This window comes from Phoca vitulina, unplaced genomic scaffold (assembly GCF_004348235.1).
Source record: "Phoca vitulina isolate PV1807 unplaced genomic scaffold, GSC_HSeal_1.0 scaffold9, whole genome shotgun sequence".
In the NCBI taxonomy this organism is placed as follows: domain Eukaryota; kingdom Metazoa; phylum Chordata; class Mammalia; order Carnivora; family Phocidae; genus Phoca; species Phoca vitulina.
Genome location: NW_022589712.1, coordinates 16,536,849 through 16,563,727, shown reverse-complemented (window position 1 = coordinate 16,563,727; position 26,879 = coordinate 16,536,849). Strand labels below are relative to the sequence as shown.

Sequence of the window (26,879 nt, the reverse complement as noted above, 5' to 3'; positions counted from 1 at the left end):
TCCTGGGATCATGACCTGAGCCGAAGGCAGACGCTTAACTGACTGAGCCACCCAGGTGCCCCAGGAAGAGAATATTTTAAATAATATAATGGATATATTGTAGAAATCTCAAGTTGAATATTATTTCTTTTATTTCATATCTTATTTGGAAAAATCATTAGGGATTGGTCAAGTATAGCAGCTGTGAAGCTGTATAACTGAGAAGGACCTATTTTAAGTTATCTAGCACTTTTAATCTGCTGGGAATTTTCTTGGGTTTTAAATGTCAGTTATTTGAATGAGTACTCTGTTGGCTTTTGGGGAGAAGAACAATAGCTTTTCTGATTCTCTGAAAGTATTTGGGATTGGAGAAGCTCTTATTTAAATGTAAAGCCTTCTTTATATTAAAATAAATTTACATATATTTATGATGAACTGTTATACTAGATGAAAATATAGGAAAATTATTATTTATAAACATTAAATAGAAATGACTTGGGGCACCTGGGTGGCTCAGTCGTTAAGCGTCTGCCTTCGGCTCAGGTCATGATCCCAGGGTCCTGGGATCGAGCCCCGCATCGGGCTCCTTGCTTAGCGGGAAACCTGCTTCTCCCTCTCCCACTCCCCCTGCTTGTGTTCCCACTCTTGCTGTCTCTCTCTCTGTCAAATAAATAAATAAAATCTTAAAAAAAAATACTTTATTTTTTAATTTTTAAATTTATTTTCAAAAGATTTATTTATTTTAGAGTGAGAGAACACAAGCTGGGGGAGGGGCGGGGGGGCAGACTCCCCACTGAGTGTGGAGACTGATGTGGGGCTTGATCTCATGACCCTAAGATCATGACATGAGCTGAAATCAAGAGTCAGATCCTTACCAACTGAACCACCCAGGGTGCCCCTAGAAATGACTTTTTAAAACATGACAAAAGATGAGCCATTAAAAAACATGATATATTTTGCAACATAAAAATTTTGGATTTCTGCAGAGAAAAAAATGTTATAGGCAAAATTAAAAGGAGAAAAACTGAGGGAAATATTTAGAATACATACAACAACCTAGGTCAAATTTCCATATACAAATGTGGGTGTGTATCCTATAAATTAAGAAGTGAAAGACTGGTGAACCCAAAAGAATATAGTTGAAGTACCAGAATGATAGTTAATAGAAAAATAAATAGAGATGACATTAGCACTTAAACAAATGAAAAGATGTCATTTTCATTTATATTTATATAGTTAGTAAATTACACATTAGCATTGTAGTGAAGTACCATTTTTCATCTATCAGATTGTCAGAGGTAAAAAAGTTTAATACTTTGTATTGGAAAGGGGGAAACAGTTACATACTTTTTTGTTGAGAGTAAATCGATAGTGTTGGAAGGCAATTTGGCAAATTTATAAAATGTGAGATAAATATACCTTACATTCTTCAGTTTTATTTCAAGCTATTTATCCTATGGTACATTTTTGTAGGTACAAAATGACTAAAGATGTTCATTGTCACATTATTTATAATAGCAAAAAAAACGTGATCACTGATAGTCCACTAATAGTGGATGGTTAATAATTATAGTTTGTCCATACAGTGAGTTATTGTGAAGCTGTTAAATGAGGAATTTCTGTAAGTACCAATATAGGAAGATGTTCAGGAAACATTAAGTATAAAAGCAGAGTACAGAAGAGTATTTAGAGTATTCTGCAATATACAAAAATCAAATCTGCGTGTATACACGCATATGTCTTCCTCTAGGCGTGAAAACTAAAAATGATTTCTTCTAAGGTCAGAAGTAGATGATTGGAGGGATGGGAATGAAAGTGAGATCTGCTTTTCACTCTGTACCCTTTACATGTTACCAATTTCTTTCTGTTTTCTTCTCTCTTTTTTTTTTTTAAGTTTATTTATTTAAGTAATCTCTGTAGCCAATGTGGGGCTTGAACTCCCAACCCCAAAATCAAGAGCTGCATGCTTCTCCGACTGAGCCAGCCAGATGCCCCCTTCTTTGTTTTTTTTAACCATGGAATACGAATTTTTTTTTTTTAATATTTACTTATTTTATTTTATTTATTTATTTTTAAAGATTTATTTGAGAGAGCACACAAGCTAGCACAAGCCAGGGGAGAGGCAGAGGGAGAGTGAGAAGCAGACTCCCCACTGAGCAGGGAGCCAGATGTGGGGCTCGATCCATGGACCCTGGGATTATGACCTGAGCCAAAGGCAGACACTTAACTGACTGAGCCACCCAGGCACCCAAAAAGGATGCATTTTTATTTTTTTTAAAGATTTTTTATTTATTTATTTGAAAGAGAGTCACAGCGAGAGAGGGAACACAAGCAGGGGGAGTGGGAGAGGGAGAAGCAGGCTTCCTGCGGAGCAGGGAGCCCGATGCGGGGCTTGATCCTAGGACCCTGGGATCATGACCTGAGCTGAAGGCAGACGCTTAACAACTGAGCCACCCAGGTGCCCCAAGGATGCATTTTTAATCACTTATATATCTTTACCTCTGTCTCTTAATAAGGAAAATGTGTGTATTTATGTGTACGTATATAGTCACACAGTACATCTATATGTATGCCTGTATGTACAAACAGTAATAATACAGTGTCCTTTGATGCTTGCTGAACCAGGATGTGAGTAGAATAAAATAGTATTAATCGTATTATACAAACAAGCATTTGTGATTTAGTATCATTTATTGCATAGATCTTAGAAGTATTAAAAGAGAAACAAAGTGAGGAGCAAAGATAAATGACATCTCTGTTTAATGAACTTTAAAATCACAGACTTGCTTGGAAGTATCTACAATCCTGGAATATTTTCCAAAGTCTTAATTGAAAATGTGATATCTGCATTGGGTAAGAGATTAAAAGCATCCTGGTAGCCGTGAGTACACATAGTATGCAGATATTGAATCCTAAAAAACATTTCTCACTAAATGAGACTAGAGCTCCTTGGAGAAGTGACTGAATATTAGAAAGTGAGGAAGTACTCAAAGATTGATGGGGTGATGTTGGAAGGACATATGAGCAGGTTTGAAGAGATTCCCAGAGGCCAAATTGTAGACAATTTGAAAATTGAAAAATGATAGATAATCAAGGTAATGGATTATAACACTGTGAATTAAGAAACAAAAATCCAGGGTGCCTGGGTGGCTCAGTTGGTTAAGCGACTGCCTTCGGCTCAGGTCATGATCCCATGATCAAGTCCCACATTGGGCTCCCCTGCTCTGCGGGGAGCCTTCTCCTTCTCCCTCTGCCTGCCACTCCCCCTGCTTATGCTCTCTCTCTCTCTCTCTCTGTCAATAAATAAGTAAAATCTTTAAAAAAAAAAAAAAAAAGAAAAAAGAAACAAAATCCATGAGTTCATAGAAATTTAAAAAAAAGCAAGACGGAAAAAAATGAAAAACCAGAAGAATGCCAATTAATACATTTGGAGGGAATAATAGAACTTTGTAAAAAAATCACTATTTTGTAATCATCAATATGATTAAATTGGGCAGAGATCATCAATTAATCTAAAACAGTTTAGAGAAAGGTTATTGAGGAACAAAAATATTCATGTAGTCTCAAATTCTTACTCTACATATTACTTATTAATTACTAAGAGAAAATTATGCCTTTAAAATAGAGTGATCTAGTCGTTACCATATTTACTGAGTGGTTGAGTTTGGCAAGTCCAGAGGTAAGGTGACCCAACATTATGTGCTTCCTGATGTGATGCAATGGGAGGTGCCTAGCAAGCCTCGTGTGCTGTTCTTGCTAACTCTTGGATCTGAGTCTAACCTTGAGGAAATTCACACATCTACAATATGGGGAATTATGTGGGACAGCCAGACAGGACTCCCTAAAGGAGTCAGTGTTCTGAAGAATAGAGAAGTGGTAGGTAGAGGAGAATTGAGGGGAGAATATTTTATATTGACAAATGCAGTGCATGAACCTTGAATGGATTGGGGAAAAAACAGCTGTAAAGGACATTTTGGGGACAGTTGAAATTTGAGTATGATGCGTATGTTAGATGATACTAAATTGATTATTTTCTTGAGTGTGTTAATGGTGATGTGGTTGCAAAGGGAGATGTCCTAGTTTTTTAGCAGATTCATGCTGAAGTATTTTGGGGTGAAGTATCGTGATGTCTACAGCCTATTTTCAGATGGTTTGGTAAAACAGTTGGCACAATATATAAAGTCGGTGACTGTATGTAAGGAAAAAAAGGGTATTCAATGTATTTGTGGGTTTAAAATTTTTCATAATTATAAAAAAGAACTTTTAAAAAACATAGTTTGAGGATTTAGAGATAAACATGGGTTATCCAGAAAAATATTAGCTAGGGTGATAAAAGCATAAAAAAAAGCTAATAATTGTGATTGAAGGCCTTGACATTTTAAATCTGAATGGAACTTTAATAATAACTCAGGATGCTCCCCTTTTAAAAAAACTAAATCTTATGCAAACATAGTACTGAAAAAAATATTCCTGAGGTTTTTTTGGAATTAAGATGGTACAGTACTGCCTGTAGATTGGGGATTGGTACCTTAAAGAAGTCCTTCTTGTCCTTTGATTTCTGGATCCAGAAATCCAGATATTGCAGAAGTTATTTTGTTTCTTTGATTACTTCCCTATTCTTCTAGTCCCATGCTTGTTATCTTATTAGTAGAAATTATTAAACCTCATAACTGATTGTTGTAAGAGTCTGATGAAAGCTACTTTTGATGTTTAATCCAGAACTCTTTTTCATGGCATGAATGTTTTTCACTCTTTAGGCAAGAGCCTCTTTTGTAAAGCAATCCATATGAAAAATTGATAAAGTTAGTTCTCTATTACTCTTTTCCCAAAACACACCCATCCCTCAGTGTGTATTTGTGTGTTATCCTTAATGGGCTTTTGTGGAACCTTAATGACTTTCTGGAACACTGAAAACGCTTGGATTGTGTGTGGTTTTATCTATTAAAGGCCTTTTTTACATTAGTTGTGGAATAGTAGCCTTAGCTTTTTCTTTTTTAACTTTTAATATGGAAAGTTTCCAACACCATATATACAAATAGGATAATATAATGAACCCTCATGTAGCCATCATCACCTTTAATAATTACCCACAATTTGTTAATCTTGTTTTATCTTTGTCTCCCTCTTACTGAACTATTTAAAAACAAATCTCAAACATAATATTATTCACCCCTAAATATTTAAGTATAAAATCTGATGACTTTAAAAACATGACTACAATACTATATCATATCTAACAATGTTCCTTAGTATGTTATTACCTTACACATAGTCCGTGCTCAGACTGTACCAGGTGTTTCAAAAAAATTGTTTTATGGTTGATTTGCTTAAATCAGGATCCAAACAAGGTCCAGACATTGCATCTTTCTAGTCTTTTTCAGTCTTTTTAGTACCTTTTAATCTTAAAAGACCTCTTTCTTTTTTTTAAATACCACTTATTTATTGACAAAACTCATCCATTTGGGGGCGCTTGGGTAGCGCAGTCGAGTGTCCCAACTCTTGGTTTCAGCTCAGGTCCTGATCTCAGGGTTGTGAGATTGAGCCCTGTGTTGGGCTCCACATTCAATGCAGAGTCTGCTTAAGTTTCTCTTTCCCTCTCCCTCTGCCCCTCCCCTCTGCTGTTTCCCTCCCTCTCCCTCCCTCTCTCTCTCAAATAAATAAGTTCTTAAAAAAAAACCAAACAAACCCTATCCATTTGTCCTGTAGAATTTCCCATATTCTAAATTTGGTTAATTGTTTCCTAGTGGTATTTAACTTATTCCCCCCACCCCGACACACACACCTTCCCCCCCCCGCTTTTCCTTTTCAAGAACACTGCCTAATGATTTTTTTTGTTCCATCACATCAGGGGTACATGAAATCTGATCATCCACTTTTAGTGATTGGAATACATAGTCTTTTCAATAACTTTTTTTTGAGATTTTATTTATCCATTTGAAAGAGAGCGAGCGAGAGCAAGGGGAGGAACGGAGGGAGAGGGACAAGCAGACTCCATGCTGAGTGTGGAGCCTGACGTGGGCCTCAATCCCAGGACCCTGAGATCATGACTTGAGCTGAATCCAAGAATTGGACACTTAACCAACTGCACCATATAAAACCCAATAATATTATACACACTTGGTAAGGTACACAAATCTTAAGTGTATAGCTTAATGAATGTTCACATATGTATACGTGTAGCCACCACCTAGATGAAGATCAGAACGTTTCCTATGTTCTAGCAGGCTCTCTCATGCCAGTTTCTTAGCCTTTACCCTCTATGTAACCAGTATTTTGGCTTTGGTCACCTAAATTAGTTTTCTAAATAGGGAGTTTCCATTCTGTCCTCCATTTTGAACATTACCTGTTTCTGATGCTTAAAATTTTTTTTTTTCTTTTTAAAGATTTTATTTATTCTAGAGAGAGAATGGGGGGGAGGGACAAACAGACTCCATGCTGAGCATGGAACCCCATGTGGGGCCGATCCCATGACCCTGAGATCATGACCTGAGTCAAAACCTAGAGTCGGACATTTAACAGACTGAGCCACCCAGGCGCCCCTCTGATGATTTTTTTTTTAAGATTTTATTTATTTATTTGAGAGAGAGAGAATGAAATAGAGAGGGAGCATCAGAGGGGGGAGGGGAAGAGGGAGAAGCAGACTCCCTGCTGAGCAAGGAGCCCATGTGGGACTCAATCCTGGGACTCCAGGATCATGAACTGAGCTGAAGGCAGTCACTTAAGCAACTGAACCACCCAGGTGCCCCCCTCTGATGATTTTTAATAATGAACATAGCAGGCATTTAAGGACAGCTTTTGAGATAACATTTATTAGTTCTAATCACATATTTTGGAAAAGCACGGAAATGTAAGTTTATAAAGAGGAGGGAGTAGAAAAGCCTTTATTTCTTGGTTTGGTCCATAGTGTATCCAATATGATTTTATTTGATTAATAATTTATATATACTGTAAACATAAAACTATATATCCTTTGACCCCCCCCCCCCCAATTCTACTTCTAGGAATTTATCCTATAGGTACACTTTATAAGATTTTTTTTAAGATTTTATTTATTTATTTATTTGAGAGAGAGAGAGCATTAGTGGGGGAAGGGGCAGAGGGAGAGAATATCCAAGCAGACTCCTGCTGAGTGCGGAGCTGGGTGCGGGACTCGATCTAATGACCCATGAGATCAGGACCTGAGCCAAAACCAAGTCAGATGCTTAACTGACTGAGCTACCCAAGTGCCCTACTTTATAAGATTTTTATAAAGATTATTATATTATCCTACACATATACTTTTTAAGATTATTTCATATCTTCTGTTATAGAAGATTGGAGCTAACTTAAAAATCCCTCATTAGGGATTTTTTTGGGGGGGAATTTTTGTTACTATAATATACATATAAGAATATACTTCTCAGCCATAAAAAGGAATGAACAGGCTATTTATTTATTTATTTATTTATTTTAAAAGATTTTATTTATTTATTTGACAGAGAGAGACAGCGAGAGAGGGAACGCAAGCAGGGGGAGCGGGAGAGGGAGAAGCAGGCTTCCCGCCGAGCAGGGAGCCCGATGTGGGGCTTGATCCCAGGACCCTGGGATCATGAGCTGAGCCGAAGGCAGTTGCTTAACGACTGAGCCACCCAGGCGCCCCAATGAACAGGCTATTTAAGTATTGATAAGAAAGGTTCTTCAAGGGGTGCCTGGGTGGCTCAGTCGAGCGTCTGCCTTCGGCTCAGGTCATGATCCCAGGGTCCTGGGATCGAGCCACGCATCGGGCACCCTGCTCCGCGGGGGGGCCTGCTTCTCCTCTCCCACTCCCCCTGCTTGTGTTCCCTCTCTCGCTGTGTCTCTCTCTGTTAAAAAAAAAAAAAATCTTAAAAAAAAAAGAAAGGTTCTTCAGGATATAATAAATGAAAAAATAGATGCGTATTTGCTTGTATATGCATAGAATGGGTATGTTTGAAAAGAATCACAAGAAACTGACAACATAGATTGCCTTTAGGGAGTGAAATTGGTTGGGGATGTGGAAGGTTATGGACAGGGGTGGGGTGGAGACTTCACTGTACATCCTTTTGTAGCTTTTGACTTTGAATTAATTAAAATTAAAAAATTCACACACTGGGGATCTAAAATTACTAAAACATTTTATATAAATGTAAGAATTTAGTCTGAAAATTTTCTTACATAATTCTGTAAATGTAAGTATATAATATGTTGTGTTTTCATTATCTTGGTAGATGACAATTGTAGAAAAATTGGTAGGAAGTTGGCAACTTTATTTGTATGCCAGGGTATATGTACTTTATAGAGTCTTGAAAAAAAAATGAATATTTGCTTTGTTTTCTTTTGGCAGCATGCATACGCACTAGAACTTCTATTTGATCAATTGCATGAAGGAGCTAAAGCTCTCGACGTAGGATCTGGAAGTGGAATCCTTACTGCATGTTTTGCACGTATGGTAAGAGCTTTCTTTTTCATTCCGTTCCAGCAGCAGCATATTATATATTTGGCTGTACATTTTTTTACTAGCAGTTTTTGAGGTTTTTTTTTTTTTTTAATTCTAATATAGCAGTTGGAATATGTATCACTTAGGTTTTTTTGTTGTTGCAAATAACAGAAGATTCGGTCCAAATTGGCAGAGTAAAAGGGAATTTATTTGGTTTATATAATGGAAAAGTCTAAAGTATATCTGGCTTTTTGTGTGGCTGGATTCAAAAGATCAGACGTTGTTATTGACAGTGGGTTTCTCTTTGGTTCTTGGTTTGGTTTTGCTTTCCTCCAAATGTTGGCTTTAGTCAGGCTCTTCCTTTGTGATCGCAAGATGGCAACCAGTAGCTTCCAGACTGCATTCTTTCAAATTCGCAGCTGGCAGAAAATGATACAGAGAATCTGATTTCCAAACACTCCTCCAGGGTTATTAGAAATGAGAGTAGAGCTTCTTTTATATTAAGAAAAGTACTCTTAGAAAAATGCCTTGTTTATTACACTTCAGGTTTTATCACCAGAGGCTTATCTTGGTTCGTGACTGTCCAGAGTCTGGCTGGAGGCCTACTCAGGCACTTTGAGTAAAGGTTTATCTGTGCTCAGATAATCAAATCAATTTGATTATTATGAAAATTCTTGTCCCTGAGGGCCAGATAGGAAGGTTCTGGTCTAGTTAGGTTAGGATTCATGGATGATGCATCTTAGACTAGAATCCATTTAACTTGCTGTATATATGTAAGTGGCAGACCACTAGCATGTAAGCTCCAGGGAGGCGGGAATTTTATTTAATTTTTTTTTTCCTTTGATGTATCCTAAGCATCCACAACAGTGCTTGTTAAATAATAAGGACTCAGGTATTTCTTTTCAGTTGTTTTACTTGTTTTGTAGAAGTTAAGCCCTCCCTAATGGAATGTCAGGATTTTTTTTTTTAAGGTTTTATTTATTTGAGAGAGAAGCGTGCGCTAGAAAGAAAGAACACAAGATAGAGAGAGCGAGCGAGCATGAGCAGGGGGAGGGGCAGAGAGAGGAAGACCCTGGACCCTGGGATCATGACCTGAGCCAAAGGCAGACACTTAACCAACTGAGCCACCCACACACTTAGGATTTTTTTTTTTTAAGTTTAGACACAGTATTTACTTAATGACATGTTCTTGATATTTGACATATTTATGGTTTTAGAGAAAAATACACTTTTTAAAAATTATTAGATTTCTGAGTTATCTTTTTAAAAGTAGTGTTAATTTAATGTCTTTCACATACTTACCATGTGCTAGTCAGTGTTCTAAGTGCTTTTCGTGTATTCTTTTATTTAATTCTCACATCATTTATGAGGTACGTACCCTTTTCATCATTTTACAGTTGAGGAACCCAATTCATAGAATAACTTGCCAAGGTTGTACAGTTGTAAGTGAGTGATGAAGGTTAGATGTGAACCCAGGTTGTCTGACTTCAGAGTCTTTATTTTGCTAAATTTATTTTACAATTAATATTTATACTTGGGGCCTTTTTATACTTTTATGTATTTTATGTTTTCCGCATATGGCAGTAGAATCGGGTGTAGAAATCCCTATAGAATTTTTTATGTAACATTTTAATGTTTAAAGTCACACTTCTAGGTGGAATTTAAATTAAAAATGATTGCACCAACTACCATTTAATATTAAGTGCAGTTTAAGTATTTAATATTAATTTATTAAACATTTTTTATTAAGTATTTAATATTAATATTAAGCATTTAATATTAGTTAATTATTGGTTAAGCAGTTAAGTCTTATTTCAGGGTTTGGGGTTTAAAAATTAGAAATTGAAGAAAAAGGATTTTTTTTTAGTATTGCAAGTTTTTGTAATTCTAGCTTCTTAATTCCTGAAACGTAATTATCCATTTGAGGGTTATAGCTGAAAAAGTTGTATTTGGTAAATATTTTATAGTAAACTGAATAACAATCTAATTGGAGGCTTGAGCTGTTTGTCTTCATTTCACATTGCAAAATATGACTTTAGGTGAGGAAACACTTTAATGACACTTCAGAAAGACAAATTTAGGCCAGTGAGCTATTGAATTATTCCCTTATTTCCAGGTTGGCTCTAGTGGAAAAGTCATAGGAATTGACCACATTAAAGAGCTAGTAGATGACTCAATAAATAATGTCAAAAAGGACGATCCAGTGCTTTTGTCTTCAGGGAGAGTGCAACTGGTTGGTGAGTATCAGAAAACTTTAAAAATTTCCTCTTTGGAGAGTTTTTATTTTCAGAAGATCCCATGCAAGCTAAATAATACTCAAGCTAATTTTTGCTTTTTTTTTAAACATTCACCTTTAAGTACTAGGTAAGGAAAACAGTTACTGTAAAATGTTATGCTGGTTCTACCTTGACTATGGTGGTGATATGACTGTTAACTATTTCAGAAAATGCTCATGTTGTAAATTCTTTCTTCATTACTTTTGAAGAATTAATAGTAAAGTAGCAAGTGTCCATTATGAAAAATTTAAAGTGCAGAAATGTGTAAGATAAAAAAGAAACCCCTCCTTTTCTGTCTTAAGTTTTCTAGACATAAAAATTATACATATGAATAAATATACATATATACACAATTTTTTTTTAATTGACTCATATATTCCGTCGTTTAGTTTGCTTTTTTCAGCAGTATATAGTGAACATATTTCCGTGTGAGCACACTGTACTATTATGAGAAGTAACAAACATTAAAACATGCATAAAGCATAAATGTGAAGCTTAGCAAAAATACCTGCTTCATCATCACACTGATCTAGAAAGGGAACAACATTGGTAGCTTGGATGTCTGCTTGCTTTTCCCTCCTCAGAACTCTTTCCCTTCTCCTTAGTCCTGACCAACATCATTACTTTTATGCATTTACTACTTAGCTACACTTCCATAAATGATGCTCAATTTAATTTTGAACTTTAGATGAAGAGAATCATACAGTATATATTCTGTGATGATTTATTTCTTTCATTCAATATTATGTTTGTAAGAGTCACCCATCTTTTATATATAGTTAATTTTTATTGCTTGCTATATAACATTGTACTGTAAGGACATTACCAAAATTTGTTTATTCTACTGTAGATGGATATTTTGGGTTGTTTCTGATTTGGGGATGTTCACAATGCTGCTGTGAACATATGTGTACAAAGGTCCAAATGCATATATACACTCATCATACAAGCATTCATTTATGTAGAGTATTATTACAGGTTCATAGGGTAACCATAGATATCCAAAACTTTTTAAAAGTGATTGAACCAATTTACATTCCCATCAGCAATGTATCAGTGTTCTTAGTGCTCTATGCCTTATCAACACTTGGTATTGTTAGATTTTTCTTTTTACCCACTTAGTGTATAGCAGTAAGTCTTTGTAATTTTAATTTTTTATTTTCCTCCTAACTGATGAGCTCGAACACTGTTTCATATGCTTGACCATTTGGATGTCTTCCTTTGTGAAATGTCTTGTTCAGATAGTGAGTTGTTTATATTTTTCTTTGATATGTAGGACCTCTATAGATTAGCCTTTTGTCTATTTATACATATTAGAAATCTTTTCTCCCACTCTTTGGCATGCTTTTTCACTTATATTGGTGCTTTCTTGATTAATAGAAATGCTTAATTTTATTTTTTTTAAGATTTTATTTATTTTTTTACTTGAGAGAGAGAGAGAGAGAGAGAGACAGCACGAGCGGGAGGAGGGGCAGAGGGAGAAGCAGACTCACCAATGAGCAGGGAGCCCGATGCGGGGCTCCATCCCAGGACTCTGGAATCATGACTTGAGCTGAAGGCAGATGCTTAATCGGCTGAGCCACCTAGTCACCCCAATAGAAATACTTAATTTTATCTATCTATTTATTTATTTTAAAAGATTTAATTTATTTATTTGACACTGAGAGAGAGAGAGTACAAGCAGGGGAAATAGCAGGCAGAGGGAGAGGGAGAAGCAGGCTCCCACTGAGCAAGGAGCCTGATACACAGGGCTCGATCCCAGGACCCTGGGATCATGACCAGAGTCGAAGGCAGTCGCTTAACCAACTGGGCCACCCAGGTGCCCCAGAAATACTTAATTTTACTGTGTCAGACTTAGTAGCTTTTTCCAGTGTTTTCTGTGTCCTTTTTTTTTTTTAAATTTATTTATTTCTTCTAGAGAGAGAGCATGAGTGGGAGGGGCAGAAGAAGAGGGAGACAGAATCTGAAGCAGACTCCTCTTGAGTGCAGAGCCCAATGCAGGGCCCCACCTCATGACCCCAAGATCACGACCCTAAGATCATGACCTGACCTGAAACTGAGTCGGATGCTCAACTGACTATGCCACCCAGGCTCCCCTTCTTCTGTATCTTCTTTAAGACTACTTTAAAATCGGGATGCCTCTGTGGCTCAGTTGGTTAAGTGTCTGCCTTCAGCTCAGGTCACGATCTCCAGGTCCTGGGATTGAGTTCCTCATCGGGCTCCCTGCTCAGCAGGAAACCTGCTTCTCCCTCTGCCTGCCGCTACCCCTGTTTGTGTGCTTTCTCTCTTTCTGACAAGAAATGAATAAAAATCTTAAAAAAAAAAAAAAAAAAAGACTACTCTAAAATCATGAAGATATATCCCTCTGTTACTTCTCAGAAGCATTATTTTAGCTTTTCACATTTAGATCTTTGATCTGACATTGATTCTTGTGTATGTAAGAGATAGATTCAAGTGTGTATATTTTTTCCATATGAATATCCAGTTGTCACAGCATCATTTATTAAAAGTCTCTCTTTGCTCTGCTTTAAACCTCCTATAATTCTTCACACTGGGTAGTTCTATCTGAGCAGATTTTTAAAGTATAATTTTTTTTCTTTCAGTGGGGGATGGAAGAATGGGATATGCCGAAGAAGCCCCTTATGATGCTATTCACGTAGGAGCTGCAGCCCCAGTTGTACCCCAGGCAGTGAGTTGGGTTTTTTTCCTGTGTTTTTGTGCTTTAGTCAACTAAAGCTGTAAAAGATTTATAGAGAAATGACTTCTAGATGATCAAAACATAATTAGACTTTTATGTCATGCATTTTAATTACACTTAATAGGCAATTTTTTTTTCATATAAATGAGTTATATAAATGACTTGGAAAATTACTAATAGTTCGTGGCTGTCTTATTTGAAACTGCATTTGATCCATCTAAGAACTCATACGCCAGTAGAATTAGAAAAATCTGTCTGGAGTTCATGATCTGATAATCACTTCGTGTTTTATTAAATACCAGAATGTGCAAGATTGCTAAGTGCATGGGTGAGACCAAGGAGATATTTGTCATACATTTTATGTATGACATATCACAAAGCTTATATTCTGGAAGAAATGTGTCATACATATAACAGGGAAATTAATGCTATGATAGCATATCATTAGCATATAATATATATTGAAGGGAAAAGAAAACATGTACTACTGTAAGAGTTCAAGGGAGGGAGAGAACTTTATGTGGAACAGTTAAAGAGACTACATACAGGAATGGAATTGGAACTGAATCTGAAAGAATAGTAGGGTTTGCATAGTTGCAATGAGATGGAAGGATATTCCAGTATTGTATAGTACATAATCAAGGAAATATTTAAGTACAAAATTGGTTTTTTGTTTTTAAAAAAAAATTTATTTTAGAGAGAGAGCATGACAAGTGGGGGGAGGGGCAGAGGGAGAAACTCAAGCAGACTCTGAGCGGAGTGCAGAGCCCTACTTGGGGCTTGATCCCAAGACCCTGAGATCATGACCTGAGCCAAAATCAAGAGTCGAATGCTTAACTGACTAAGTCACCCAGGTGCCCCCAATATTGGTTTTCTATTTCAGTAAGACTGATGAGCTTCTCTCAGCCCTTAATAATCCTTGGTTAAGTTCACTGAGATGTTAGGTTTCTATGGTGTCTGAGTTTTCCACAGTCTGGACTAGATGACTAGGGGCTGAGAGTGACACTTCTGCCCAGTCTCAGCCACTCCCCAGTCTGGAAGGGTTATGTTTTGTATGTTTAGATCAGCTAATGAGAGGCTGAAAGTTAGGGAACTTGTTCTGGTCATTGACTTCCTGTTTATTGACTGAATGACTTTGAGAAAATTACTTATTTTCTCTGGCGCTGTTACCTGTTTTTGTTGTAGTTGTTGTTTGTTTTTTCAAACTAAACCAGTGGTTTTAACACATTTTAATTGAAGGGTTGATATGCTGTGGAGGGGATGCCTAACTGGCTCAGTAAAGCATGCACATCTTGATCTTGGGGTCATGAGTTTGAACCCCATGTGTGCAGTAGAGTTTACTTCAAATTAAAAACATATATGCAGGCGCCTGGGTGGCTCAGTCATTAAGCGTCTGCCTTCGGCTCAGATCATGATCCCGGGGTCCTGGGATCGAGCCCCGCATCGGGCTCCTGCTCAGCGGGAAGCCTGCTTCTCCCTCTCTCACTCCCCCTGCTTGTGTTCCCTCTCTCACCGTCTCTCTCTGTCAAATAAATAAATAAAATCTTTAAAAAAATAAAAAATGAAAACATGTATGCTGTAGAAAGATGTACAAGTCATAAATGAATAGCTCAATGAATGTTCACATATAGACACATGATCCGTAGGTTTTTAACTTTTTTTTTTTTTTAATGCAGCCTAGTAGGAACAATTAAAATGTGAAATAGAACTGTGTTTAAATGAAGGGGCTGGGGTGCAGGGCTTATCTTCCCCCACTAAGTCTCTGAGATGATCTTGAAGGGAATTTCTGGCTTTAGCTCAGTATGAATTTAAAAATTATTTATTTTAGAGAGAGAAAGAGCATGCACACAGGGGGTGGGGCAGAGGGAGAGGGAAAGAAGCAGACTCCCCACTGACCCCGCTGACCTGCTGAGCACGGAGCCCAACACAGGGCTCGATCTCACGACCCTGAGATCACAACCTGAGCTGAAATCAAGAGTCAGACGCCTAACTGACTGGGCTACCCAGGCATCCCTAGCTCAGTATGAATTTACATGTGATTGAAGAGAGGGGCCTTCCAGTTTTAAGATAACAGAAAAGATGTTTATGCCTCCTTTTGTATATTACCCCCAAACAACTAGAAAAGCAGGAAACAGAAACACAAACTCCATATTTCTTTATCTTGGAGATTATACCTGCACTCCTGAACCCTGTGGTGTATGTAGATGGAAAGTGGATGGAGTAATAACTGACTCCGGAGGGCGGAGGAAGTTGAACCAAAGAGCCTGCAGAGGGGATCATTGCAGAAGCAGTTTGCTTGGCACAACTTGGAAAGGGCTTAGAAATCAGAGGCATGAGGATCTTGGAAGTCAGAGATGAAGCATGGGTCTGACAAGAGGAGCTGATGCTTGAAATTCTGTATGAGGAACAATTAGTGCTAAGCCTTAGGCAAGAAAGTTTCCCAGAACCGAAGGACATGATTCTATAGTTTGAAAAGATCTATTGAGTGCCCATTATGACGAATTTTTTCTAAAAGAGAGGGAAAAAAAAAAAAGGAAACATAATATCACCATAAAATTGTAGGGTATTAGGGATAAAGAGAAGATTCTAGAAGCTTCCAGAACAACAAATCATAATCTGTTAAGGATTGGTAATCAGAAAGGCATCAGACTGCAGAATAGCAGCATTAGAATCAACAAGTCAGAGTAACAAACCCTCACAGTTCTGAACTTTTCTGAAAATGATTTCCAACCTTGAATTCTGTACCCACACATACTGTCAAGTATGTAAAATAGTTTTAGACTTGCAAATTTTAGTCTCTCTCTTTTAAAATACTCCATGCACTGTTTCACAGAATACTTCTAGAGGAATTGCTTTAATGTCAAAAAATGAGGGAGGAGAGAGATGGTAGGAAAAACCAGAAAAAGGAAGCCCTGAGATCTAGGCAGGTAGAACAGCTGATTCAGGAGAGAGATGATGAGAGTCCCCACTGTTACCAGGGAACTCCCCTGACGAGAGCTGTGCAGCGGGCCTGGGGATTAAGCAGTCCAGATTTGGGGCAGGAGGAGGAAGGCACTCGAAGGGAGTCTACCAAACAACAACAACAGAACACTAATTAGATGGGTTTGACTGAAGATCTTATTGAGAGGTTGTTGGAGGGTACAAATATTTAGAAAACAGTTACAAAGAAAATGAAGTGAATGAAAAAAAAAAGAGCTTAAGGTTCTTTTTTTTTGTTTATTTTTTATTTTTATTTTTTTTTTAATTAAGAATCTCTACGTGCAATGTGGGGCTCGAACTCACAGCTCTAAGATCAAGAGTTGTGCTCTTCTTTTTTTTTTTAAATCTTTATTTTATTTTTATTTATTATTTTTTTAAAGATTTTATTTATTCATTTGACAGAGAGAGAGACAGCGAGAGAGGGAACACAAGCAGAGGGAGTGGGAGAGGGAGAAGCACGCTTGCTGCCGAGCAGGGAGCCCGATTTGGGGCTCGATCCCAGGACCCTGGGATCATGACCTGAGCCGAAGGCAGATGCTTAACGACTGAGCCACCCAGGCGCCCCAAGAGTCGTGCTCTTCTAACTGAGCCAGCCAGGTGCCCTGAAAGAGCTTCAGTTTCTAAGTGCAGGATAAACAACTGTTGTATAAGAAAGGAAACAAGCATTGGCTACCTCTTGGCTCAGCTGCAAATTATGTTTACAGTCATAACTGAAAATGGTTTTAAAAAATTATGATATTGGTTGGATTGAGGAAGAGGGGAAAGGAGCAGAATAAGAGAGCTCAGGCCTCATCTAGCATATAATTTGAAATAAGAACGTAAAGACTCTACAGCATGGTCACTGTAGTTAACAACACTGTATTATATATTTGACAGTTGCTGAGTGAGTAGGTCTTAAAAGTGCTCTTCATCACAAAGAAAAAATTGTAACTATGTGTAGTGATGGATGTTAATTAAACTTATTGTGGTAATCGTTTTGCAGTATATACATATTATCAAACCCTTATGTTGTACACCTAAAACTAATACAATGTTATATGTCAGTTATATTTTAATGAAAAGCATAAAAGACATGCTTTAGAAATAATCACTACCAAAAAAGTAAATACTAGACGACACAGCTAAGAGCACTTAAAATATTTAAAATGACTGGATTTAGGGAGCAAGATTGGAGTAGGGGCAAGTCTGCTTCATTTTATCATAAACCTTGACATTTAGAGAAACAACTCAAAGAATACTTGCAAGAATTACTTGAATAAAGATTAAAGTGGGAAAAATCAGATAGGCTTGCTGACAACTGAAATTTTGAGGACGCACTTTTCTGGGATAATCTATCCAAAGTAAAGTTTCTCCCTTACAGTTTTAGATTAGTAGTCATTTGTAAGGCCACATTCAAATGGTAACATGTGACCTAAAAGTTTTCTGACTGGAAGGGCTTTCACTGAGTAGTCTTGGTTTTTCATTGACAAGGGTGTCTTACATTCTAATGCTGCAGAACTCCAGCCCTACCTTCCTTTGTCATGGTGCGAGCAATCCTAAATTCAGTCATAAAACCGAGGTTCCCTTATTTTTTGGCTCAGTGATGCTCTAAATTCTACAATGACAGGGTAGGGACTCCTTACTGATTTTCTGCACTCCCCTGCTCCCTTCTCTGCTCCAAACCACACAGATTTAAAACGGTATACAGGCATTGAAATGTTCTGCTTTGCCTTTGGTCTTCCCAAGAGGATAGCTCTACATTATGTGGTTCAGTTCATTTTGAGCCCTGCAGTTGTACCATGTACTATGTTAGGTGCCCAGTGCACAAAGATGAATAAGATCACAGTCCCTCTCATCAAAGAACTTGTAGTTTAGTAGAGGAGGTCGATGGTAAATGGTTAAATGGTGACTGAGTAGTAAGTTTAACAATCAAAGTATGTATCTACTAAATAAAGTGCATTTCTGCTTTCTGCGCGTGGACACTGGAAAGTTGTGGTGATGTAAAATGACTCTTAATATAAAATCTGTAACTTGGTGTGTATGTCTTTTTCTTTTTCTTTTTAGCTGATAGACCAGTTAAAGCCTGGTGGGAGATTGATATTGCCAGTTGGTCCCGCAGGTGGAAACCAGATGTTGGAGCAGTATGACAAGCTGCAGGACGGCAGTGTCAAGATGAAACCCCTGATGGGAGTGATATACGTGCCTTTAACAGACAAAGAGAAGCAGTGGTCCAGGTGGAAGTGATTTTATCTTCTGCTCTTTCTTCTTCCACACATGCAAGGTGAAGGGTGTGGATTCTAAGACATTAGACCACAAGAGCTGCTTTTTTTGGTTGTCACCTTTATGCTTCTCCATTTTAACATCAGAAATTCACTACATTAAAAATCTAGAAAAATTTTGCATGAGTCTGCCCTTCTTTTGGTTTAACTCATATCTTTGGGAAAGGGGGGTGAGACTTGGTTGGCACAAAGGTGTTTTTTTTTTTTTCTTCCTTTTTTTTTTAAAAGAGGCTTTTAGCTACAGTTCAGAACTTTTTAAGGATACTTATTATCAGCCATTCTTTTTCTGTATTCACAAATCATTTTTGTAGCTGCTTTATGGTCATGGAAAGAAAGACTTTGGTCCGAAGAGAAGGGGCCATCCTTTCTGCCCCGTTCACACCCTGTGTGTACCATTGTTACAAAGAGAAAGAAGGGAAAAGATACTCTTGTCCCAGTTTTCAAAGGTGTCAGAATCCCAGAGAAGACATTTTTCTGCTCAGCTTGCTTTCTTTCAGTCAGGTTCATTGACATTCTAACAACCTGGGCCAAATAAACTTCTCACCAGTCTATAGAACTGGCCAGCCCATTTTGAAGCCACCCTAAGTTCCTGGGGAGGGGAGTGGATTCTGTGAGCTCAAAGCGAGTGCAGTGCCCAGGTCTCACAAACCCACCCAAAGGGCCAACAGCATGCAGCATAATCCTCAGTACAGCATGGCTCATTGTAATGCCTACTTGTGTTTTATGTCTCAGCATAATCTGAGTATTTTGTCTGAAGCCAAGGTTTCTCTTCTTCCTCTCTCCTTCGCCCTTTCCCTCCCCATGTCCTTCAGTGGGAAGGAGTGAGATCAATAAGAATGACACTAGCTAAGACTACTTAAAATTAAATGTCAAAATAAGAAAGACTTTACAAGTTTCCTTGTTTTAGAATCTTTTTTTATTTGACAGAGGTACTTATTTTAAGATAATTATTTTTTTAATAAGTAAAATGGTGATTATAAGTTTAATAGACCTCTTAATTTTGTTTTTTTGGAAGGAGGAAAGATACCATGTGAATGAATGTTTAATTGCAAAAATGGTAATGAATCTCAGTTTTTCTTTTTATTCTGATTGTCCATTTCTGAGATATGTTATTAGGAATTGCTTTATTCTTCACTTAATGTGGACATAGCTATTTTCTTTGAATTCTAACCTGGAACACGGCCACTTAAAAAAAAAAAAAATTAAAAAGCTATGAGTCCTGTCAGTTAAAATCATATAGTTCTTAACAACTAATTACAGCCTTCCTTGACTTTGCTTCTAGTATGGTTATGTTGTTATATAATTGTATAGTTGCTATTGTATAAAAGGGGCAAACATACACTGAACTTACAGAAATTTGGTATCAAGTAAGAGTTCAGATTTTCATTAGTAAGTTTAAAACTTTTCTTCTTATATACAATAAATATTAGTATTGAACATTCCACTGTAGTTTGATGATGAAGGAATTACAAAAAGGTATTTTGTTTTTATAACCAGAGGTGGATTTAGCATGAAGCAAACGAAACTTAAGCCTCAGGGCCTTCACATGCTTGGGGGCCTTCCTGGCCTTACACCTAATATTATAGGCAGTCTTGTTTTTAGTCCTCTTTTTTTTCGCTTCATGAAGAGGTTCTCCCCCTTCCCAGGTCATACAAGCTCTATGTTTCCACAATACCTATATTCACCCCTTATAAAACTAAATTATTTGTATTAAATTTAGAATAATTTTTAAATTTATGGACAAGTGATTTACCAAATATATTTAGTCATTTACCAAATATTTAAATATATATACTTGTTTTTCTTTTTGGTTTTCAACTTTTTAAAAGATTGGGCAATTTTACACATACGTATCACTGGAAACTTTTCTCTAGTTGTACCAGGAGGACTTCCTAATTCTTTCTGTTGTCAATTTTCTGTTTGTTCAAACACATTTTCCTACATCCAAAGATGTAGTGGGTCTTTTTTGTTTTGTTTTAAGTGAGCTCTATGCCCAGTGTGGGGCTTCGACTCATGACCCTGAGATCAAGAGTTGCATGTTCTACCAGCTGAGCCGTCCAGGTGCCCCCAGAGATGGTTACTTAATTGTAAATCTTTAAGTTTAAAGAATATAGGTTTAAAGAATGTAAAGGTGAAACAAAATCTGAAAACAAAATTGGAAAAAACAACTGCCACATTAAATTTTTTTTGTACTGAAAGAAATTACTAGAAAATAGGATGTTTGAAAACAACAGTTAACTTAAAAATCTAAAGAGACCATTAATCTGCTATTTCTATTTGTATTCTTAGACTCTCAGTCAGGGTCCAGAACAGAAAGTATGCTCAGCTAGGATTTTAAAGTGATTTTAGTGAAAGGACTGTTCAAAGAAATATGGGAACGGTTATGGAAATCCGGAAAAGACGTTGACATACCCAGGTACCAGGGTCCTACCATGATAGGCCATAAGGGGAGGAAACAGTTTTACTGGAACCCACTGAGAGCAGGGACTGTACTAGGGCCATGGATACATAGCTGAGAATTTGAAACTGACCATTCTCGTGGAACTTACAGTCACTTGGGAGATCCAAAAAAATCTGAAGAAGACAGTCAATTAGAGTATAGTGTGTTTAGTAGGGAGCAGCTGTGTTGAAGCCAGACAGTGAAGTAATCAGAATTACATTTCAGAAAGATGACTCTGGCTGTGGTGTAGAGAGTAGATTGGAAAGGGACAGAACGACAGAAACAGAATGTGGTTGTAGCAAGTTAGGGGTGAAATGGTGGTGGCCTGAGTTAAGGCAGTTGATAGAATGTGGTTGAAAAGAGTCATTTACCATTTTCTAAGTGCCCAGCCCACATTTGGGATTTATCATCTCAGAAGCTCCTAGTCAGTTCTATTGCCAGGTTAGGTGATCTTTGTTCTTTCAGATTTTCTTCAGGATTAATTTAACAGCTCATCTCCATGCTTTCTTCTGGATGTTCTCTAGCTTCTCACCAGCCTTACATCCTTTTCTTCCTGAGGAGTCCAGAGCTAGTTGCAGTGCTCCGTGAGGGTGAGATCCAATCTTTGCTGAGGAGGTGTGGTAGAAACTATATGGGAAAAAAGAGCCCTAGTGGGCATGCTGAATTCTCATGCCAAATAAAGCCCAGAGCCTGGATGTAGACTTACGTTTCCTTATACTTGGAAAAATATCACTTCTAATTTTGGTGGAGTAATAAAAGGGGAGACAATGCCAGATGTATGAGCCATAGACCTAGAACCTGTGGTATTATGTTCATGACTATGAATGTGTAGTAGTTGTATTAGTTGCTTCATAAACTCTTTATACTTTTTAAATTTGTATTTTATTTTATGTAAGTATTATATGTAGAAATCAATATTTTGTTAATCATCTGGTAAGTTTTATTTTTGTTTTTAATGGTCACAAGAGTCAATGGAATAAGCCCATCTCTGGTTTGTGAAACTGAAGACTGTTTCAGGATTCTCATTCTGTAAGCGCTTTGCTTATCAATGTCATCTCGAAGTGCCATGCACACATGAAAAACATGTTATGAATTGGTTGGGCATTTCTAAGATTGACAGTATAGGTCCTAGGGTATCCAGTTATCCTGTGTTCATATTGTTCTATATTGTCCCTTTTTAATTTCTTTACATACATCACAGCATTATAACATATTTTGCATTCTTAAAGGCAGGGATATATTTTGTTGCTTTTGGAATTATTTTTATGTCTCTCATAATACTTTGTATAATTTATTATCTCAGAAAACCCATTAAGTAGAAACCATTCATGGATTTTGATTGTTGTTTCTTGGTAATACATCTTTTCATTTGTTCTTGATAAAAATATATAATACTAATGTTAGTAGGTTAGAGTTATTAACCTAACAAGTTATATATAATTATACATTATATAATGAAATAATATATATATAGTTATTAACCTAATGAATATGTTTAGCACATATATAATAAAGAGACTTTCTAGAAATTTAGGACATAATACTTTTTATTGTAAGTTATCTACACGTGTAAGTCAGATAAAGATAGTTATGTAGAATTTGGAACATTAAGTGGAAAAATAACTTGAAAGTTACGTCAATTTTGGAGTATTAGGATGGGACATTTATACATGCTCTGACAGCAAATTTTTGGTTTTCTTTGGCATCCTAAATGTTAAAATTCAGGTCCATAGACTTAATCTCTTTTCCTTTTTTTTAGTGCTATACATTTCCTTTTGTTTTTAATAATACTGTTTCTGACTACCAAAATAATACATATGTAATGTAAAAATTTTTAGACGTACAAAGGATGAAATAAAAATCATCCACAGTCCCAGAACCTAGAGATAACCACTATTAACATTTTGGTAGATTTTTTTTTTTTTTAACTCTTATCCATAGTCCTGTATACATCTTTTTGTAATCCTGAGATCATATAGTAGCATTATCTTGTAATCTCCTTTTTCCATTTAATAATGTCATCAACATTGTCCCACATTGTTAGCTTTTTTAAAATATGACTTTTTCCCCAGTTTTAGTGAGATATAATTGACTTAGCATTATATTACTTTTATGTGTACATCATAGTGATCTGATATATGTATATACAACAAGATGATTACCACATTAAATTTCGTTTTATGGTTTGAGGTCTTACATTCAAGTCTTTAATCCGTTTTGAGTAGATTTTTTGTGTGTGGTGTAAGATGGTGGTCCAGTGTGATTCTTTTCCATGTGGCTGTCTAGTTTTCCCAGCACCATTTACTGAAGACATTATCTTCTCCCCACTGTATGTTCTTGGCTCCTTAATTAAATGACCATATATGTGTGGGTTTATTTCTGGGCTGTCTATTCTGTGTCATTGACCCATGTGTCTCTTTTTATGGCACTACCATACTATTTTGATTATTATAGCTTTGTAATATAGTTTGAAATCAGGAAGTGTGATACCTCCAGCTTTGTTCTTTCTAAAGATTGCTTTGGATATTTGGGTCCTTTTATGGTTCTATACAAATTTAAGGGTTGTTCTGTTTCTGTGAAAAATGCTGTTGGGATTTTGATATGGATTACATTGAATCAGTAGATTGCTTTGGGTAGTATGGATATTTTAACAGTATTCATTCTTCCAATCCATGAGCATTGTGTCTTCTTCAATGTCTTTCATTAATGTCTTATACTTTTCAGTGTACAGATCTTTCACTTTGTTTAAATTTGTTTTAGGTATTGTATTCTTTTTTGATGCAATTATAAATGGAATTGTTTTCTTAATTTCTCTTTCTGATAGTTCATTATTGGTGTATAGAAACACAACTGATTTCTGTATACTGATTTTGTTTCCTGCAACTTTATTGAATTAGTTTATTAGTTTTGACATTTTTTTGTGGTTTTTAGGGTTTTCTATATATGATATGTTGTCTGCAAAAAGAGACAGTTTTACTTCTTTCTTTCCGATTTTGATGCCTTTTATTTCTTTTTCTTGCCTAATTGCTCTGGCTAGGATTTCCAGTGCTATGTTGAATAAAAGTGGCGAGAGTGGGCATCCTTGTCTTGTTCCTGATCTTAGAGGAAAAGCTTTCAGCTTTTCACCACTGAGTATGATGTTAGCTGTGGGCTTGTCATATATGGCCTTTATTATGTTGAGGTACGTTTCCTCTATACCCAGTTTATTGAGAGTTTTTATCCTTTTAAAAAAATTTTTTTAATTGAAGAGGATATTTAGAAATGTTTGTACTGTGTTGTTGGGCAATAAGGATATTTATTTATAATATCCTTAATGCTTTGCAACAGGCAAGTCAAATATGGGAAATTATTTTACAAAAACAGTAGTATCTTCAATTCACATTTTAAAAAGCACAAGTGAATTTATGAATAGAGCACTTTGCAAGTGAACTCTTTGTAGATTAAATATTTTAATGCTTGCATGAATTTAAGTGAAATCTATTCTATGAGAATTATAGTGCTTAAATTATTTAGAAGAATATATTAAGAGGAACCAGAACTGATAATTTGTCATTTAACAGATAATCCAGTACTCTATGACAATGGCAGCTTATGAGAGAAGTAATCTTGAAAATAATTTCTCACACGATTTACAAAATTCAGTTTTAAAAAGAAGCATATTATCTGATAGTCCCTTAATTCACCACATACCTGGGAAATTTTAGCTCTTTATTTACTTTCCCTTCAAATTTATTTTAACTTTTAAAAAACTTTTTAATTTTTATTACACATTGTAAGAATAGTATGAAGACTTCCTGAATCTCTTCATCCAGAGTTAACCAGTTGTTAACATTTTTCCACATCCACTTTCTCACTCCCTCTTTCTCTCTGTATATATACACAGGTCATATTTTTTCTTGAAATCATTTGAGATTTAGTTGCAAACATCATACTTCTTCACCCCTAAAAATCTTGAGTGTTGAACAATGTTTTTGTCACTCAGATTATCCTCAAATATGAAGCTTTTTGGGTAGCTTTATTTTTTCACTTTTAACAGCTTTCTTGAGGTATAATTTATATGCCATACAGTTTGCTTTAGGCTGCATTCTTCTTCCTTCCTTCCTTCCTTCTTTCCTTCCTTCCTCCCTTCCTTCCTTCCTTCCTTCCTTCCTTCCTTCCTTCCTTCCTCCCTCCCTCCCTCCCTCCCTCCCTTCCTCCCTCCCTCCCTCCCTCCCTTCCTCCCTCCTTACTGGCAGAGGCTGGTACAATGCTGCACCCGGCTGAGCGAGTGTCCTTTGGAGCTGAGAAGCTGCCTTCTGAAATCAGCTGACAGATACACCTACACAGGATGCTTTTTCTCCCAGAGTTTGGGTTGAGACTGACCCACTCAGCATTTGCTAGCAGATAGTCTAAGCAAAAGGCCACATTTTTGTCCAGTTTTGTCAATGTAACCGTAAAAAATTACTCCAACTCTAAATACCCATCGCCATTTTATGATAAATAGTGTTAGCAAGATCCTAGATCCAAAAGTTAAAATTTCTCTGAATTTTTGGTCTTGAAGGAAGAAAGGTACCTTTAGAATGAAAAATAAGGAATCCAGGGCCTTTAGGACTCATATTCATTCTGCAGTAGCACGAGAGATGTTTGGATGGCTGACTTCCATTTTTGCTTTGACTTGGGGCTGTTTGCTTTTTTTTTTTTCCTTTTTATTGCTTGGGGATGGGTGTATTTTTACTTATTTACTAATTGTATCTAAATTATTAGCCAAGTTTTGTAGTATGTAAAACCTACTTATATATTTCTCTTTTTTACCCCCAGGGATGAACTGTAAAAGCACCATCAGCTTGACCAGTATATAATATTACAGTGGATTGCTCATCTCAGTCCTCAAAGCTTTTTGAAAACCAACAGCATCACAGCTTGTTTTGGACTTTGTTACACTATTATTTTCAGCATGAAAATGTGTGGTTTTGTAGGGTTTCTAGTTCTTCAAAGAGGCGCAGAAGCTGAATTGGTGAAAGAACGATGCAAAGTATAAATTTGTGTATTATTACTTTAACACGCCCACATTTTACTTAAAAATATTAAAAGACGGGGTTCCACAAAATGGAAGACTTAGTTTGTGAATTGATTTCGAGGAGTGGTTTTTCATAGATACTTAATTCTGTTTCAATATTAATTTATCAGATTGCTCTTGTGCATCAGATAACACCATTCACAAGTTAAGATTCTTGGTTTTTGGATGTCTGTTAGATGCCACTAAGAAAATAGAGATGAGCTTCCTTTTTAAAGCTTTTGATGTGGTGTCCTAGAGTAGCATGTTGTAGATACAATCAGCTGCTTTGTTACCTTAAAACTAAGCATTTGTAAATATTAAAACTTCAGAAGATGGCAGGTGATGTCCTTCACAACACTTAGCTGTTCAGATTGGACATAACTGACATAGTTCTTCCTTTCCCTCTTTAAAATTATAGGAGACTTGTAGCTCAGTATTGTTTTTTCTGTTTCTAATTTGCTGCTGATAATGTATATGAATTTACTGTGCTGTGTAAGCTGGGTCCTAGTCACTGAACAGTTTATGCAGTGCTGCTTTGCCAAATAAAGTTAAAAGTAAAAGAGGCATTGGTGGTGTTTGAATACAAAAGAAAGAACTACATGTACCCCCGGTACGGAATGCTGACTGAGATCACAGAGATAGAATTGTGTCTCTGATGCTCTGTTTTATGAAATCTGAGTAGCATAGATTGATAGCATTAATCCAGCCGTGCATTTGTAGAATATGACTACGTTTCCGGCCCACGAGGACTACACTGCATTTGTAGAATTTGACTACGCA

General features: G+C 36.5%; 1 protein-coding gene across 2 annotated transcripts in view; it reads left to right on the top strand.

Annotated features, from left to right (window-relative positions):
• The window catches only part of PCMT1 (protein-L-isoaspartate (D-aspartate) O-methyltransferase), a 43,900-nt gene extending 17,235 nt beyond the window's left edge, over positions 1 to 26,665 (top strand). Inside the window, exons 4-8 of one of the 2 annotated variants that reach the window (XM_032407671.1) lie at positions 8,321 to 8,425; positions 10,530 to 10,650; positions 13,293 to 13,378; positions 18,410 to 18,579; positions 25,862 to 26,665. In XM_032407671.1, coding sequence (XP_032263562.1) covers positions 8,321 to 8,425; positions 10,530 to 10,650; positions 13,293 to 13,378; positions 18,410 to 18,579; positions 25,862 to 25,874 — 495 coding nt within the window. In that variant the 3' untranslated portion in view covers positions 25,875 to 26,665. Of the gene's footprint in view, positions 1 to 8,320; positions 8,426 to 10,529; positions 10,651 to 13,292; positions 13,379 to 18,409; positions 18,627 to 25,861 lie in introns of both variants that reach the window. The other variant, XM_032407673.1, reaches the window with a different exon arrangement.
• The last annotated feature ends 214 nt before the right edge of the window (positions 26,666 to 26,879 follow it).